The 14332-nt window shown below is 45.2% G+C and overlaps 1 protein-coding gene across 1 annotated transcript in view; it reads left to right on the top strand.

Annotated features, from left to right (window-relative positions):
• FSCN1 (fascin actin-bundling protein 1) overlaps positions 1-14332 on the top strand; it is a 48793-nt gene that overhangs the window by 2504 nt on the left and 31957 nt on the right. The window contains exon 2 of the mRNA XM_083153568.1: positions 13789-13945. Within this exon, the coding sequence (XP_083009694.1) occupies positions 13789-13945 (157 nt within the window). The remainder of the gene's footprint in view (positions 1-13788; positions 13946-14332) is intronic.

Genomic DNA, 14332 nt, shown 5'->3' with positions numbered 1-14332 from the left:
GAAGTAAATTTGAGTGTGAGGCTTTATTTAATTTTTTTTTATTAAGAGATGTGCTGGTTTGGTTTTACCTAGCAGTAGTGTACATACCCTCCAACATGACCCATTCCATTAGTTACACAATGCACTGCTTCTGGACTTCAATCTTAATTGATCATTGCAGTCACCTGTGTTGAATAATGATGTGTCAAATGTGAAGGTAATCCTAAATTAAGAAAAGTCCAGAAGCAGAGCATTTTGTACCTAATCGAATGGGTCATGTTGGAGGGTATGTATCTTGAGATGTGTACACCTCTACATAGACAATGTATGCATCTGGTTAACTTATTAGGCCATTATTTAATTGGCCCTTAAGAAACATCAGGAGTAAATGGTTGTTTTAACAATGTTTCCATTTCTGAACTTACTTACTGATCACTTTTATTGGGTTATGCAATTGGGATGCATGAAAAAACTATGGGTGAGTGGAGTGAGTCCAGTTCCCCGAGAACCAGACCGCCCCTAAACTTCATGATCAGAGTCTGGCTCGGGTTTTCCCGACAGACTTGGATCCCAGAGCAAGGCAAAACAAATTCTTGCAGGTTTGGGATCCTTTATAAGTCCCTCTTTGGAGAAGGTGCAGGATGGATGGACCTGTGTCTGTTAGAGTGGGGGTGGCAGTGGCGCTATAAGCATACTTGCCTACCTGACCCTCTCCATGCAGCAGAAAATGCTCTGTTCCTGGACTTCCCTGGTAATGTATGATTGCCATCACCTGTGGGGAGCTTGGTGGTTCACCACAGGTGATGGCAATCATACATTACCAGGGAAGTCCAGGAACAGAGCATTTTCTCCTGCATGGAGAGGGTCAGGTAGGCCAGTATGGCTATAAGTCCATAGGTGCCCTGTGTGCTGTATCATACCTCCCAACATGACCTTCCCCAGGAGGGACACAATGCTCTGTTTCTGGACTTCCTTCTTAATTTATGATTGCCATCACCTGTTTTAAACAGGTTAAGTGATAAGAAAGGTGTTTCACCACAGGTGATGGGAATCAAAAATTAAGAGGGAAGTGCAGAAATATATAGCATTGTGTCCCTCCTGGGGATGGTCATGTTGGGAGGTATGCTGTATTAGTCTGGGAGTGCCCTGTCTGTGGTATCTTCAATTGAGGGGGTGTCTTGTCTGACATAAATCTAATTATGGGGGTGCCCTGTCTTCAGACTATTAAATAATTTGTCCCCTCTGTAATTCCTCATGGCATTTGTAATTCATTTTGATGAACATCATGTTTTCCACATTTTGGGGAAGTAAACTCCTACACCGATCGCTAACAAGCTTCCTGTGTGTGCTAAAAATTGCTTTCTGAGTATACACTGGAGGGTAGACAAGCAAGTTTGTGCAAGGGCCTCCAAATTGCCTCTTTTACTGCCAGTATATAAACAGACTGTCTGACATACGTACTTGAATGCTGTCATTGAAACAATCCTCCATCATTCTTTCAATGGTGACAGCATCATATGCAGTGATGGTAGACATATCAGTACATGTACCAAGCATGTTTGGAAAATCTAGTTCTCTTTGGCAGTTGCTGGAGAAAATAATGTAGGAGATGTTGCCATGTCAAATTTGGTTGAGCTGATAACAGTTCTTTTCACCTCTGCAGATTTGTGTTAATTGGAAACAAAGATACAGCCTTAAACCTGATATCAAGTATGGCGGATAAAATATAGTGATCTGATTTAAATAAATTGACCACTGACACCATCTCCTGTGCGCTACTGTCCTTTTAAAAAAAAAAAAAAAATCTACACCACCATCAAATTAATTGTGAGAGCAAAACATCAGGGCGAAATGTAGTAGGTTGCAATTTTTAGTTTTTTTTTTCTGAAATCACACTTAACCGATCTACATACTTACACTATCATCATTCCTCTAACGGAGCAACTCCTCTACTGTACGGTAATGCTGGGTACACACCAAAATTATTTGGATTGGATGCAAATCGTGCGATCAAATTTGCATACGATCCGATCCCATCTGTATTTAGATGAATGGATCTTATACAGATCCTACCTGCAGCAGGTAGGATCGGAATCGGATCCAAACAAACTATTTTGACCCAATCTGCATCCAATCGGTCTGAATTGGATCCAGAGTGATGGGATTGTGCCCAAATCATTTTGGGGTGTACCCAGCATAAATCCTTCACAGGGATTCTCACTGACCTCTGTCATGGGGACTAAACTCGGGCCTGATTGTCTCTAAGCATTTCCATGAAGACCAATCTGGGTTTAGAGGAGGAGCCACTCCATCGGAGGAATATGGATAGGGTAAGTATGTGTGGTACTGTATGTTAGTGGATGTATCAAATGTATACTTTTCGGTGTCTCTTTATTTGCTTTTGTTTTTCCAGTAGAACTACAAGTCTAAGCGGTCCCATTAAATGCCCTGCATGCTGGGAGTTAAGGCTCTGAAAGTCCCTGCACGCGGGTGAGGCCTTCTGGGACTTGTAGTTCTGTGAAAACCAATGTATTTTTCTTCTTCAGGTTCCATGGTCCCACAGGGTGAGATCAAGGTTGTAGGCGGTTCAGAGGACTGTGGCACCATTCAGCGAAGCTTTCAGGTTTCCCTGGATGCTTGGCTCCTCTCCCATATAACCCTCCCTCCCTGCTTAGCAATTTTACTCCTTCCCCCTGCAATGTCTGATCCTTCGGAAATGGGACGGACAACATTGGCGCATATCTCTCCAATAGTGGCTACAAAATGCCTCAACTGAACCAGGGATGTCTTTTCTGGTTCACAGATTGGATTCTCCTCACTACCGACGCCAGCCTACGTGGCTGCGGAGCGGTAGTAGAAGCCTGCAAGTCCTTGCAAGGTGTATGGGCCAAGCTTGCCCATCCGTCAATGTCCAGGAACTTCGAGCAGTGTACAACGTTCTCGTTTGCTCACAGGATTTACTTCAAGGCAAACTGGTACGTCAGGTCAGACCGTGGCATACATAAACCATTGGGGGGCACCCGCAGCTTAGCCATGCGAGAGGTGTTCCATGGAACTTTCATCTTCCGTATGTTTTCCTCTGGTGTCTATGATACCCAGAGTAATTCTGAAATTCAAATAAGAAGGCAGGGATCTCATTCTGATAACCCCCGTCTGGCCTCGAAGTCAATAGTACATAGACCTACAACAGCTGCCAGTGCAGCAGCCGTTCAGGTTGCCACTATGACCGTACCTGCTCAGTCAGGGCCCTTGTCTACACCCAGACCTTCAGCGCCTGTCTTTGAAGGCGTGACACTTGAAACTGCCATACTAAAAGAGAAAGGGTTTTCTGCGAAGGTCATCCAAACAATAATCAAAGCACATAAACCTGCATCGCCAAGGATTTACTACAGGGTCTGGCACACTTATTTCTCCTGGTATGCATCCCACAAGAATGACAAGAAAGTGTTCAAAACTGCTACAGTCCTTGCTTTTCTGCAGAGAGGTTTAGATATAGGTTTAAGGTTAGCCTCGCTTAAGGTGCATATTTCGGCTCTGTCCGTCAGATATACCTACTTTTATCCAGGGTGTCATATGTATACAACCATACCATGGGCAGTATTCAATGAAAAAAATTCGCCGTGCATGGCGAGAGATTTTTTTTCTCTCGCCATGCACTCGCCCTGTTCCGGAGGGCTCGCTGCCACTCCTGCTCCCTCTATTCAATGTGGTTAAGACTCGCCGCCACTCGCGGCGAGTCTTAACCCCTGCAGCGGACGAGTGTCCGCGACAGGGAGCTGGCAGGGAGCCGGGGGACGGTGGCAGCCAGGGAGATTAAAGTCTCCCTGGCTGCCCCAGAACATATGTGGAGGGGAGGTGGGCTCCCCGGGACCCAGGCAGCACAAGCTGCCCCCCCATAGCCAGCGGGGGACCCAGTATTCACTGCACCCGATCGTGCATATGTAATGATCGGATGCAGTGAATATATGAATATCTAATGAGCGGCATGCCCCTTCACAGAAAAAAAAATCCAGATTTTTTTACACCAAAATAAAAAAAAAAAAAAACTTTTAGTTTTAAAAGTTCACATTCCAGCTCTCCATGAAAAGATGGAGAATTGCTACACGGAGAGAGACGGCGAAAATCACTTAGAAAGACGGCGAATATTTCACATTGAATAGGGTTGCTCGCTTTTGGAGAGCAAAATGCTCCGTCCAAGGCGAAAAAAACACAAATTCGCCATAAAACAGGGCGAATTTTTCTCATTGAATACTGCCTCATATGTTCCTCCAACGATGCCATTGGGACTTGTCTGGACCTGATCTTTTTTGCGATTTTTCTTTGGTCGGTTTGTGATTTTTTTTTTTTTTTTGGTCCTGTTTAGTATACGATTTGAAAATTCGCACCCTATAACATATCCAAATTTGATGTATTCTATGAGAAAACATCCGGATGTGGTTTAGAATGTGTGATTTTTTTTTTTTTTTTTTTTTTTTTTTCGATAGGTGAAAACGTGCAAAGTTTATCACTACATGTGCGATTTTCGGAAAATGTGCGATGTTTTTTGCCTAAAAATCGCACATTTTATCAAAAATCAAATTTTACTGCATTTTGCCCCAGATGTGTTGGAATTTTCCCAGATGTAATGCTCTCACAACATTGACATTGTCAAATAGGGCAGCATTACTGCCTTACAGCACTGAGTTCATGGGTTCTATTCCCATCATGGTCCTAACTGTGCGGAGTTTGTATATGATGATGACTAATGATCTAGGTCAGGGCTGGGCAACACCGGCCCTCCAGATGTTAATGAACTACACATCCCAGGATGCTTTGCATTAGTTTTGCTATGTGGCCATGCTGAAACTGATGCAAGATGTTCATCAACATCTGGAGGGCCGGTGTTGCCCAGCCCTGATCTAGGTAGATTAGAGGAATGGTCAAGAGCATAGCAACTACAGTTTAATGCCAAAAATGCTAAATCATGCACTTGGGTCTCAAAAATCCAAAGACTAAATATAGTATAAATGGCACTATAATGGAAACTATACTGAGGGAGTCACTATTTCCGGGGACTTAAAGGCAGGTAGGCAATGTAACAAAGCAATGAAGAAGGCAAGTCAGATGCTTGGTTACATAGGGCCTTATTGTAGTTCACTCTTTCTGACAAAATCCTTCTTAGATGGACAAAACCATGTGCACTGCAGGTGGTGCAGATGTAACTTGTGCAAAGAGAATTAGACAGAGCCGGCCCTAGCTTAAATTACGCCCTAGGCAAGATTTTGGCCAATCAGGAGCCGCTAGGCCGCAAGGCGGCCAATAGCGGCATTCGGGAGGCGGAGCCGCACGATGTACACAGAGTACCGTGCGGCTCAGCTGTTCGGTCTGGTTCGCATTCTCGGTTTTTTTTTTTTTGCAAAGACCCCTTCCCTGGACTACGTCTCCCTGGGACAGGTGAGAATAGTTTCCTTCCACAGTTTCCTCCATGGATTTCGTCGGACCCGGACACCAACAGCAACGACGACATGGACAGCGACGGTCGACATGGAGCCAGAAGACGACACAGGACCAGGACATCAGGACCAGGGCTACCTACGGGATGAAGATAGGTAAGTATTAGTATGTATGGGCTTTGGATGTATTAAAGTTTTATTTTAAGTGTGTGTCAGTGTGTTATGTTTTACTATTTTTAATACTGTGGAACTACAAGACCCAGCGGGCCCTTTAATGCCACGCAGGCTGGGACTTGTGGTTCTCCAAGTCCCAGCTTGCGGGGGAGGCTTGCTGGGACTCATAGTTCACCAGTATTAAACAATAGTTTATTCTTTTTTTTACACCAATATCAGCCCAGTGACCACAGCCCAGGGTCACCGGGGACAGCACCAGGCTTCAGCCTGGTCAGGTAAGTCCTGGAGGGAGGGACCCCTTCATTGGGGGGTCCCCACTCCCCCAGGGCACCTGGCCAGGCTGACCGGTCAGGGGGTTAATGTTTTGGCCTTGGGACCTTATATCATAAGTGTCCCCCGGCTGTGACATTACCCTGCTGGCTGGTTTGGCCTGGGACTGGTTCTTAAAATACGGGCCCTAGTCATTTTGTCCCCCGTATTTTGGGAACCAACCCCGGACCTGGAGCCTGGGGCTGGTTGTTAAAAATTGGGGAACCCCTATTTGTCGGGTTCCCAGATTTTTAATTATCGGCCCCGGCTCCTTCAGCCTGGTGCTGGTTACAGCTGTGGGGGGGACCCCACGCTGTTTTTTATTTTTTATTTATTTAATTTTTCTATTTTTTTTTTTTTTTACACATTGCAGCCTGCACGGATCTGACTGATCCGTGCAGACTGCCAGAAACATTCGTATTAGCGGCCGTATATATGGCCAGCTAATATGAATGGTTACACCATCGGAGGGTTACAAAGCAGTCGAACAAGACTTTGCATACGACTGAAACAGTCGTATGCAGTCGTAGGGGAAATACTAATACGAAAAACTAGGTTTTTCATATTGGTAAATTTCCCCCATTATGTTACTTATCCGTACCCGTGGATGTTTTTAACAAATAAAGGTTTATCCAATCTTATTTTAAACGTATTTATAGTGTCTGCTGACACCACTTCTTCAGGAAGAGAGTTCCAAAGTTTAACTGTTCTGACTGTAAATAAATGTTTTCTTCTAGATCAGGGCTGGGCAATTGAGGCCCTCCAGATGTTGATGAACTACACATCCCAGCATGCCTTGCATCAGTTTCAGCATGGCCACATAGCAAAACTAATGCAAAGCATCCTGGGATGTGTAGTTCATCAACATCTGGAGGGCCGCAATTACCCTGCCCTGTTCTAGATGAACAAAATCTTTTTTTCTTCTAATCTAAACTTGTGCCCTCTCGTCCTAGATGCCTGTCTAGCAGAAAAAAGGGTGTTTGACAGTTCCTTTATATTGGCCCCTAATGTATTTATACATATTGAGCATGTCCCCCCTTAAACGTCTCTTCTCTAGTGTAAATAGTCCCAGATTGCTTAATCTTTCCACGTATCTTAAATTCTCCATCCGCCTAATAAGCTTTGTTCTTTGGATTTTTTTCTAATTCTATGATGTCCTTTTTATAGTGTGGGGCCCAGAATTGTACTCCGTATTCGAGATGCGGTCTAACCAATGTTTTGTACAGAGGCATAATTACTTTTGAATCCCTAGTTTCTATGCCCCTTTTAATACATGCTAGAGTTTTGTTGGCCTTTTTTTGTTGCTATATTACATTGAGCACTACACCCTAGTTTGTCTATTTGGACTCCTAGATCCTTTTCGAGTACTGAATTACCCAATTCACCCCCACTTAGATTATAACTAGCACACTGGTTATGTCTACCAAGGTGCATGACCTTGCATTTGTCCACATTATGGTTGCATAGGGAGAGGTATCAGCAGTAGAAAGAAATAATTAATAATGCCACTGTATAGGTCATTGGTACGACCTCCTCTAGAGTACTTTGTTCAGTTCTGGAGGCCATATCTCCTGAAGGAGCTAAATACATTAGAGACTGCACAAAGAAGGGCAACTAAAATGGTGCATGGACTACATCACAAAACGTGTCAGGAAAGACTAAAATATCTTAATATGTATACTTTAGAGCAGAGAAAGGAAAGGGGGGACATGATAGAAACTTTCAAATATATCAAGGAGGTACAGGGTGGAGACATTCTTCACAAGGAAGAGGAGCAATAGAACAAGGGGACATGCACTGAAACTAGAGGGAGGAAGATTCAGGGGAAATTTGAGGAAGAATTACTTCACAGAAAGAGTAGTAGGTAAGTGGAATAGCCTCCCATCAGAGGCGGTAGAGGCAAATACAGTAGCACAATTTGAACATGCTTGGGATAGGTATATTGATATCCTTACAAAAAAATAAGGATCAAATCTAGTTTGAGGTAACATGTTTAAAAAAGGGGCAGACTAGATGGGCCAAGTGGATCTTATCTGCCGTCAAATTCTATGTTTCTATTCTCACAGTGATTTCGTGGCTCCCAACATAAATTATCCCTACAACGAATGTGATTGCATATAATACATGTGAGGCTATGGATAATAAGCTCCACTGGGGCAGTGAATGATGTGACTGTACAAATTTTCCTTGTAAAGTGCTGCAGAAGGTGTGTGCGTTTATATAAATATTTGGTAATTAATAAATATCACATATCCCCAGTTACTGGGTAAGCAATTATGCAATGATGTACATTTTAAGTAGCCAAGCAAAACTGATCATCTTAAGGGGCCTACAGTACACACAGGTAGGTGCTGGTGCGTTTTGAATGATGCTAGATCGCTCCGAACGCTTCAGCAAGCTCGCTCAGCACACAGCAATGTGTCAGCGCTGTGTGTGGAGCGATTTTTTTTAATTTTTTATTTTATTTTTTTCAGGGCCAGTGTTCTCCAGTCAGAAAACTGGCCCTGACTGATTAAAATCCAGCATGGTGGATATTAATTACCGGGTGATGGCAACGTGCGGGGCAGTGTATTATGTTCACCATAATATTAAAATCTAAAGCATACTAAAAAATAATAATCCGAAACCTGCTCATTTTCTACTGATGGTCAGACGTGCGGGTGGCAAGGTGATGTCCAAGGCGATTGCATGCAAAGGTTGGGTGTGCAGGCGGAGCAGCAGGGTGATGGCCGGGGTAGGTGGCAGGGCGACGACTAGGTGGGCGACAGGGTCCTGTCTCCTTCCCTGCAGCCTGTGCACCAGCCACTCCTGGCACAGGCTGCAGGTTAACATCTCGCAGAAGCTAGCCATCACAGCCTGTGCTGGCTCTGAAGCACTGTTGGCTGTGACAGCTGACAGTGGGGGGAGCAGTGCATCGGATCGCTGACAGAGATTCGATATGCGGCCAAAGGGGGGCCTAGGGGGTACTGAGCCCCCGCCATTATCATGCTCTGCCCCCCCCCCCCCCCCCCAGCCTTATTACTCCCTGTGAGGTTAGCAGACTGACAGTAAGACTGTAATTATGATATTTTATTATTTGTAGTGATGAATGTACACTTTAGTCATTCTGTACCCTCTCGTACTCTATAGATATGTCTGTTCCCCATATATGTGTGTGTATTTCCAGATCATAGAGGGCGGAATGTTATAACATCCGCGGCCCCCCTTCGCCGGACATCGCATTTTTAATAACGGCATATGCTGTAACATATGCCGTTATTAACGCAAGGGACAGCTCTTGCGGTAAGAGCTGTCCCTTGTGATGCGGTGCCGGTGCTGGACTTCCGGGTCTGTGACCCGGGAGTCCATCTGCGGACCCCGGCGCCGGCCGCAGGGCACGCTGGGAGGGATCCGTGACGGATCCCTCAAACAGCGCTGCGGTAAGAAGCCCATAGGCTTCTGCAGGGATTCGCCAGCTTTTGCTGGCGTTTCCCTCCGCATCGCTGACACTGCGGAGGCACAATATAGCATATAGAGATGCGGTAGAAACCCCGAAAACGGGGTTTTTACCGCATCTCTGCTATATAGAATCTCGCCCATAGTATTAGGCTGTAGAATTCCACCAAAAGACAATCTCCACAGGGGGGTGATCAAGACATAATGCAATCAGACTGTGATTGTGTCTCTATCTTCATTTCCTTTGTGTAACGCTGGTCAATACCAGACTTAGTGGAAACGGGCACCGCAGGTGGTGATCCAACTCCCCTGCTATTTACAGGAAGGTTATGTCCACAGGGGGTAATCAGGACATAACCAAATTACCTTAATTGTATTTACACTCCTTTGTGCCTTTCTGGACTCTAGTAGACTCTTTGGAGCCAGACCTAGCAGGGGGGCAGCAGCAAAGGGACAGCTGCAGCGTGAGGGGGGGGGGGGATAAACCTGACTCTTGAATCCACCAATCGAGATCCAGTGCAAGCCCACTGATGGTATGGGCACGCGTGGGAATTTAGAAGGTTTTAAAATGACTTGTACACATGCCGGCTCCTTATGTTAGTCGCAATCCTGGCTCAGGGGTCATACCCTCCACTGGATCTTGTGGAACACATTGTTTGCCCGGGGGGGGGGGGGGCATCCTACTAAGCTCTGGTGTGGAGCGTCCGTGCTGTGTGGATTTACACAGGTTTCGGCTTTTACTGCTGTGTGGAATAAGTGATAGTTTTGTGATTTGGAACTGCTGCTACAAGGACTGCCATTTTTTACTGCTACCCGATAACGTTTATATGCTACAAGGACTGCTATTTTGGACTGCTTCCTAACGTTTATATGCTACATTTGCCTCGTGTTCCTGTCTTTATCTACTTGTGTGTGCCGTGATAAAAATAAACCGATATTTTGGTTTCATCTGCTCGGTGTCTGAGTGATTGAAGAACCTGTATCCTCACACTCCCTATTAGGGTGGCCAATCTTGGAATCCCGAGATTTGGCCTCAAAAAAGCTGGGATTTCAATCACGGGATTGGAGTTTCTAATCCCGAGATTTCGGGATTAGACCGCATGCGCAGTCTAATGCCGGGCAGCATCTGAGCGCCCGGATCTGAGCGAGTGTGACAAGGTTACAGGTCATGCTACGCAGGCTACACAGCCGCACAGCCTGCCCTCCCACCCTGACTTAAGCTGGGTACACATCTATACAATCCCTGTTTTCTTGCGACCGACCGTAGACCCGTCGGACCGTCCACAAACAGCGGATACGCGTGTACACACCTGTACAATTTTATTTGCGACATCAGATGTACTCCCGTCCAAACAGTCACAAGAAAAAGATGCCACCGTACACACTCTCCCGATTTGGGCTTTTGACACGATATATATATAAACATAATTATCATAATGGGCTGGGTTAAGGGCATACTTAAACAATATATATAGGTGGACCACTATAAAGACTGGGTACGCGTCAGCCGGCAGGGTGACTAGGGACAGATACGGCAAAGTGACTAGGTAGTCGCTTTCCGCATCTTTATAGCAGCCGGCAGTGTGACTATGGACAGATACCGCAAAGTGACTAGGTAGACTATATGCGGAAAGCGACTACCTAGTCACTTTGCGGTATCTAAGTGCTCCCTTGATTAGAATGTAGCCCTTATGTCACAACCAATATATACTGTATGCAGTGATGTGAGCAGTTACTTTGAATACTTTTAATATTATAATGTATCAATAGTACACACAACCAAAAAACTTAAGGTATCTCCAACATTCAGCTAAGACACCAGACCCCAAGCTCAGATATATTGATAACAGGACCATTAAGGTTTGGACTTTTTGGCTTACGGACTGTAATAATATAAGCAATTGGCTCATCATTTTAACAATCACATTGTTTGTTGTGTGTACTATTGATACATTATAATATTAAAAGTATTCAAAGTAACTGCTCACATCACTACATACAGTATATTGTGTTCCGGAGACTCAGGGTAGCTTGGGCATCAATGACGGGCTGTATGCGGTGGGAAGGCTGGCAGGCTGTATGAGGTGGGAAGACTGGCAGGCTGTACCCGGTGGGAAGGCTGGCAGGCTGTGCCCGGTGGGAAGGCAGAGCGGTACTCCGCTGCACCACAGTCACTGGCAGGAGCTCCACGACTATGGGAACTGGGGCAGCGGCACTCTTGCTGTGACAGGAAGTCTGAGGCGACTGTTTCCCGACTGTATGGGTGACTCCATAGTCGTGGAGTGACCGCGGTGCAGCAACGGGGGAGCGGAGTACCGCTCGGCCTTCCCAACGGGTACAGCCTGCCAGCCTACCCCCCCGGGTACAGCCTTCCAGCCTTCCCCCCCCGGGTACAGCCTGCCAGCCTCCCCCCCCCCCCCCCCCCCGGGTACACCTGCCAGCCCCCCCCCCCCCCCCTCCCCGGGTACAGCCTGCCAGCCCCCCCCCCCCCTCCCCGGGTACAGTCTGCCAGCCTTCCCTCCCGGGTACAGCCTGCCAGCCTTCCCACCGGGTACAGCTTGCCAGCCTTCCCACCGGGTACAGCCTGCCATTAGACTAGACCTTAATACAATTCTGCCTTGAAACCACTGATTATTTGTGTAATTTGAATGCTCTGATATATTGTTACTAAAAGCTTACTGGCTGCTTACTACATAAGAGATTTGGTCTTGCCACTGCCCCACATGACTGTGAGCAGCTGACGGCGGCTGACCAATTGTGAATAGTGGAATGCAGGTGAGCCGCGCACTTCTGGGTACGGGTGCCGCTGGCGTGTTCTGCCGGCCTCGTGCATCGGAGTGATCAGCGTGACTAACCAGTATGTTGGTATGTGTCCCGTGTAGATGGCACACTGGTTAAATGTGTATATATGATATATGTTATTTGACAGTTTGTCTTGTTTGTCCTCTGGCTAGATAGGGTTTGGTATTGCATTTGACCAATTGTTAGTTGGTAGGTGTGTGTGTGGAGGATCCACACACCTGTTAATTAATCATGATAATTGGCTAAGGTATAAATAGCCTCCATGGTAGTCCCAGTGTATGCCTGGCTTGCTGTGGTGACACACTGAAATTCTGTAGCTGTCTTGAAAACGGCCCTCCGGGGTTTAAAAGTTGACCATGCCTGTCTACAATCTTTGATTAAAAAGCAATTTTACCTGCTGTGGTGGTGATTGCCCTCTCTGGCCTAAAAACCGGACTTATTGCTATTTTTGGAAAATTTCCTTTCCTTAGGGGAGCACCCCGTATTTGTCAATACTCCCGGACGAGTGTGCAGATTCCTGGACTGTATATATGTGTGTGTGTGTGTGTGTGTGTGTATATGTGTATATGTGTAAAATATATATATATATATATATATATATATATATATATATATATATATATATATATATATATATATATATATATATAATATATCAGCACTGTATTGCTTGTAAGAAGTACTTGCACCCCATGCCTTCCTCTGCTGCAGGCTGCCACATATGTAGGATACAATAGGCGGCCCTTGGCGACTTAAAACAAATGGAGACCACACACAGGTTCTTCAAGATCTTTCTAGATTTAATTTAGTCATCAGGATATATACGTGTACTACTAGTTCCCATCCGCCGCAGGGACCCCCTGCCCACCCGGCACTGCCTGGACCCCGCTGCCTGCCACCCACCGCAGACTGGAGTGTGGGGCCCCGGGCCGACTGCCCCTATCACCCCGTGGTGGATCCACCAAAGGCCAATAGTCTCAGCCCGCCACCGTGTTGTACAGTAATTATGCTATGTAGACCCTCATTCAGCCCCAGGGACTCAGTGGGGAAATGTATGTTGAGCTTATCTGTAAGAGTGCTGTAAGCTTTGCATACATTTATTAATTACTGTACAAAATGGTGGTGGGCTGAGACTATTGCCCACGTGGAAGCTCACCACCATCCAGCAGCATTTGCATTTAATACATTTAAAATGTTTTCAAGGCACCTCTAGGCCAAATGTTTCTTATTGAGAAATGTACAAAACAAATATTAAATGAAGTACATTGTGTGTATATGTCACAGTTATGTGGTGAGGGACAGGATTTGCTCCTGTTTGTCCACATATATTATGATTGGCAGCCACCAACACTAGATTTGCCTGTTACATTGACCATTAATAATATGAATTGATCCTGGTCCACCAACCCAAGGCACCCCTGCAAGTGTCCTGATGCACCCCAGGGAGCCTAGGCACACAGTTTGGGAACCACTGCACTAGACCTTTGTTAATCTAATTCCTATGTGAGCTATTGTAATTGTTAGATTTGTTTCAGTAAATAAAGAAATATTGGTTCTGTGAATATAATCTATAAATTTCTTGACTACAGTTGTAAATTCAGCTTTTGCAAATGGGTTGTCTATCCTTGATACATTTATCCAATGCCACCTTTTTTAGGAATGGACCTCTCTGCCAACCAAGATGAGGAGAGTGATCAAGAGACATTCCAGATGGAGATCAACAAGGACACGAAGAAGTGTGCATTTCGTACTCACACTGGGAAGTACTGGAACCTGTCTAGCAATGGTGGAATACAAGCAACCGCTTCAACACTGTGAGTATATATTTTGGTGGACAACTTTTTGAGTAGTACGGAAGGAATGCTTTTAAGTGCTACTTATTTTACTAAATGTTTTTGGCCAAAAAAAAAAACATTTTAATGTTTTATATATTCTCCTGCAATATCTGTTTACTTTTATGTCTGCTAAGATAAATCCTATAAAAACTCACATTTACTTTCCCAGGAACGCTTTCCTGACCGTTCTAGATTAGAGTAACTACTTTTAAACTAAAACCAGACAGTAACTTTGGAAGAACACTTGCTTGACTGCAGGGTAGACAGATAAATTATGCAAATTGATTAATCACGACTAACCCACCTCAGTGAATAAATGTGCAGGGACAAAACAAAATTAACAACATATTCTTTACCCAACACACT

Source organism: Crinia signifera, chromosome 7, assembly GCF_055691185.1.
Source record: "Crinia signifera chromosome 7, ASM5569118v1, whole genome shotgun sequence".
NCBI classification, from domain to species: Eukaryota; Metazoa; Chordata; class Amphibia; order Anura; family Myobatrachidae; genus Crinia; species Crinia signifera.
The sequence above is the reverse complement of the archived record's forward strand: the minus strand, read 5'-3'. Positions and strand labels throughout refer to the sequence as shown.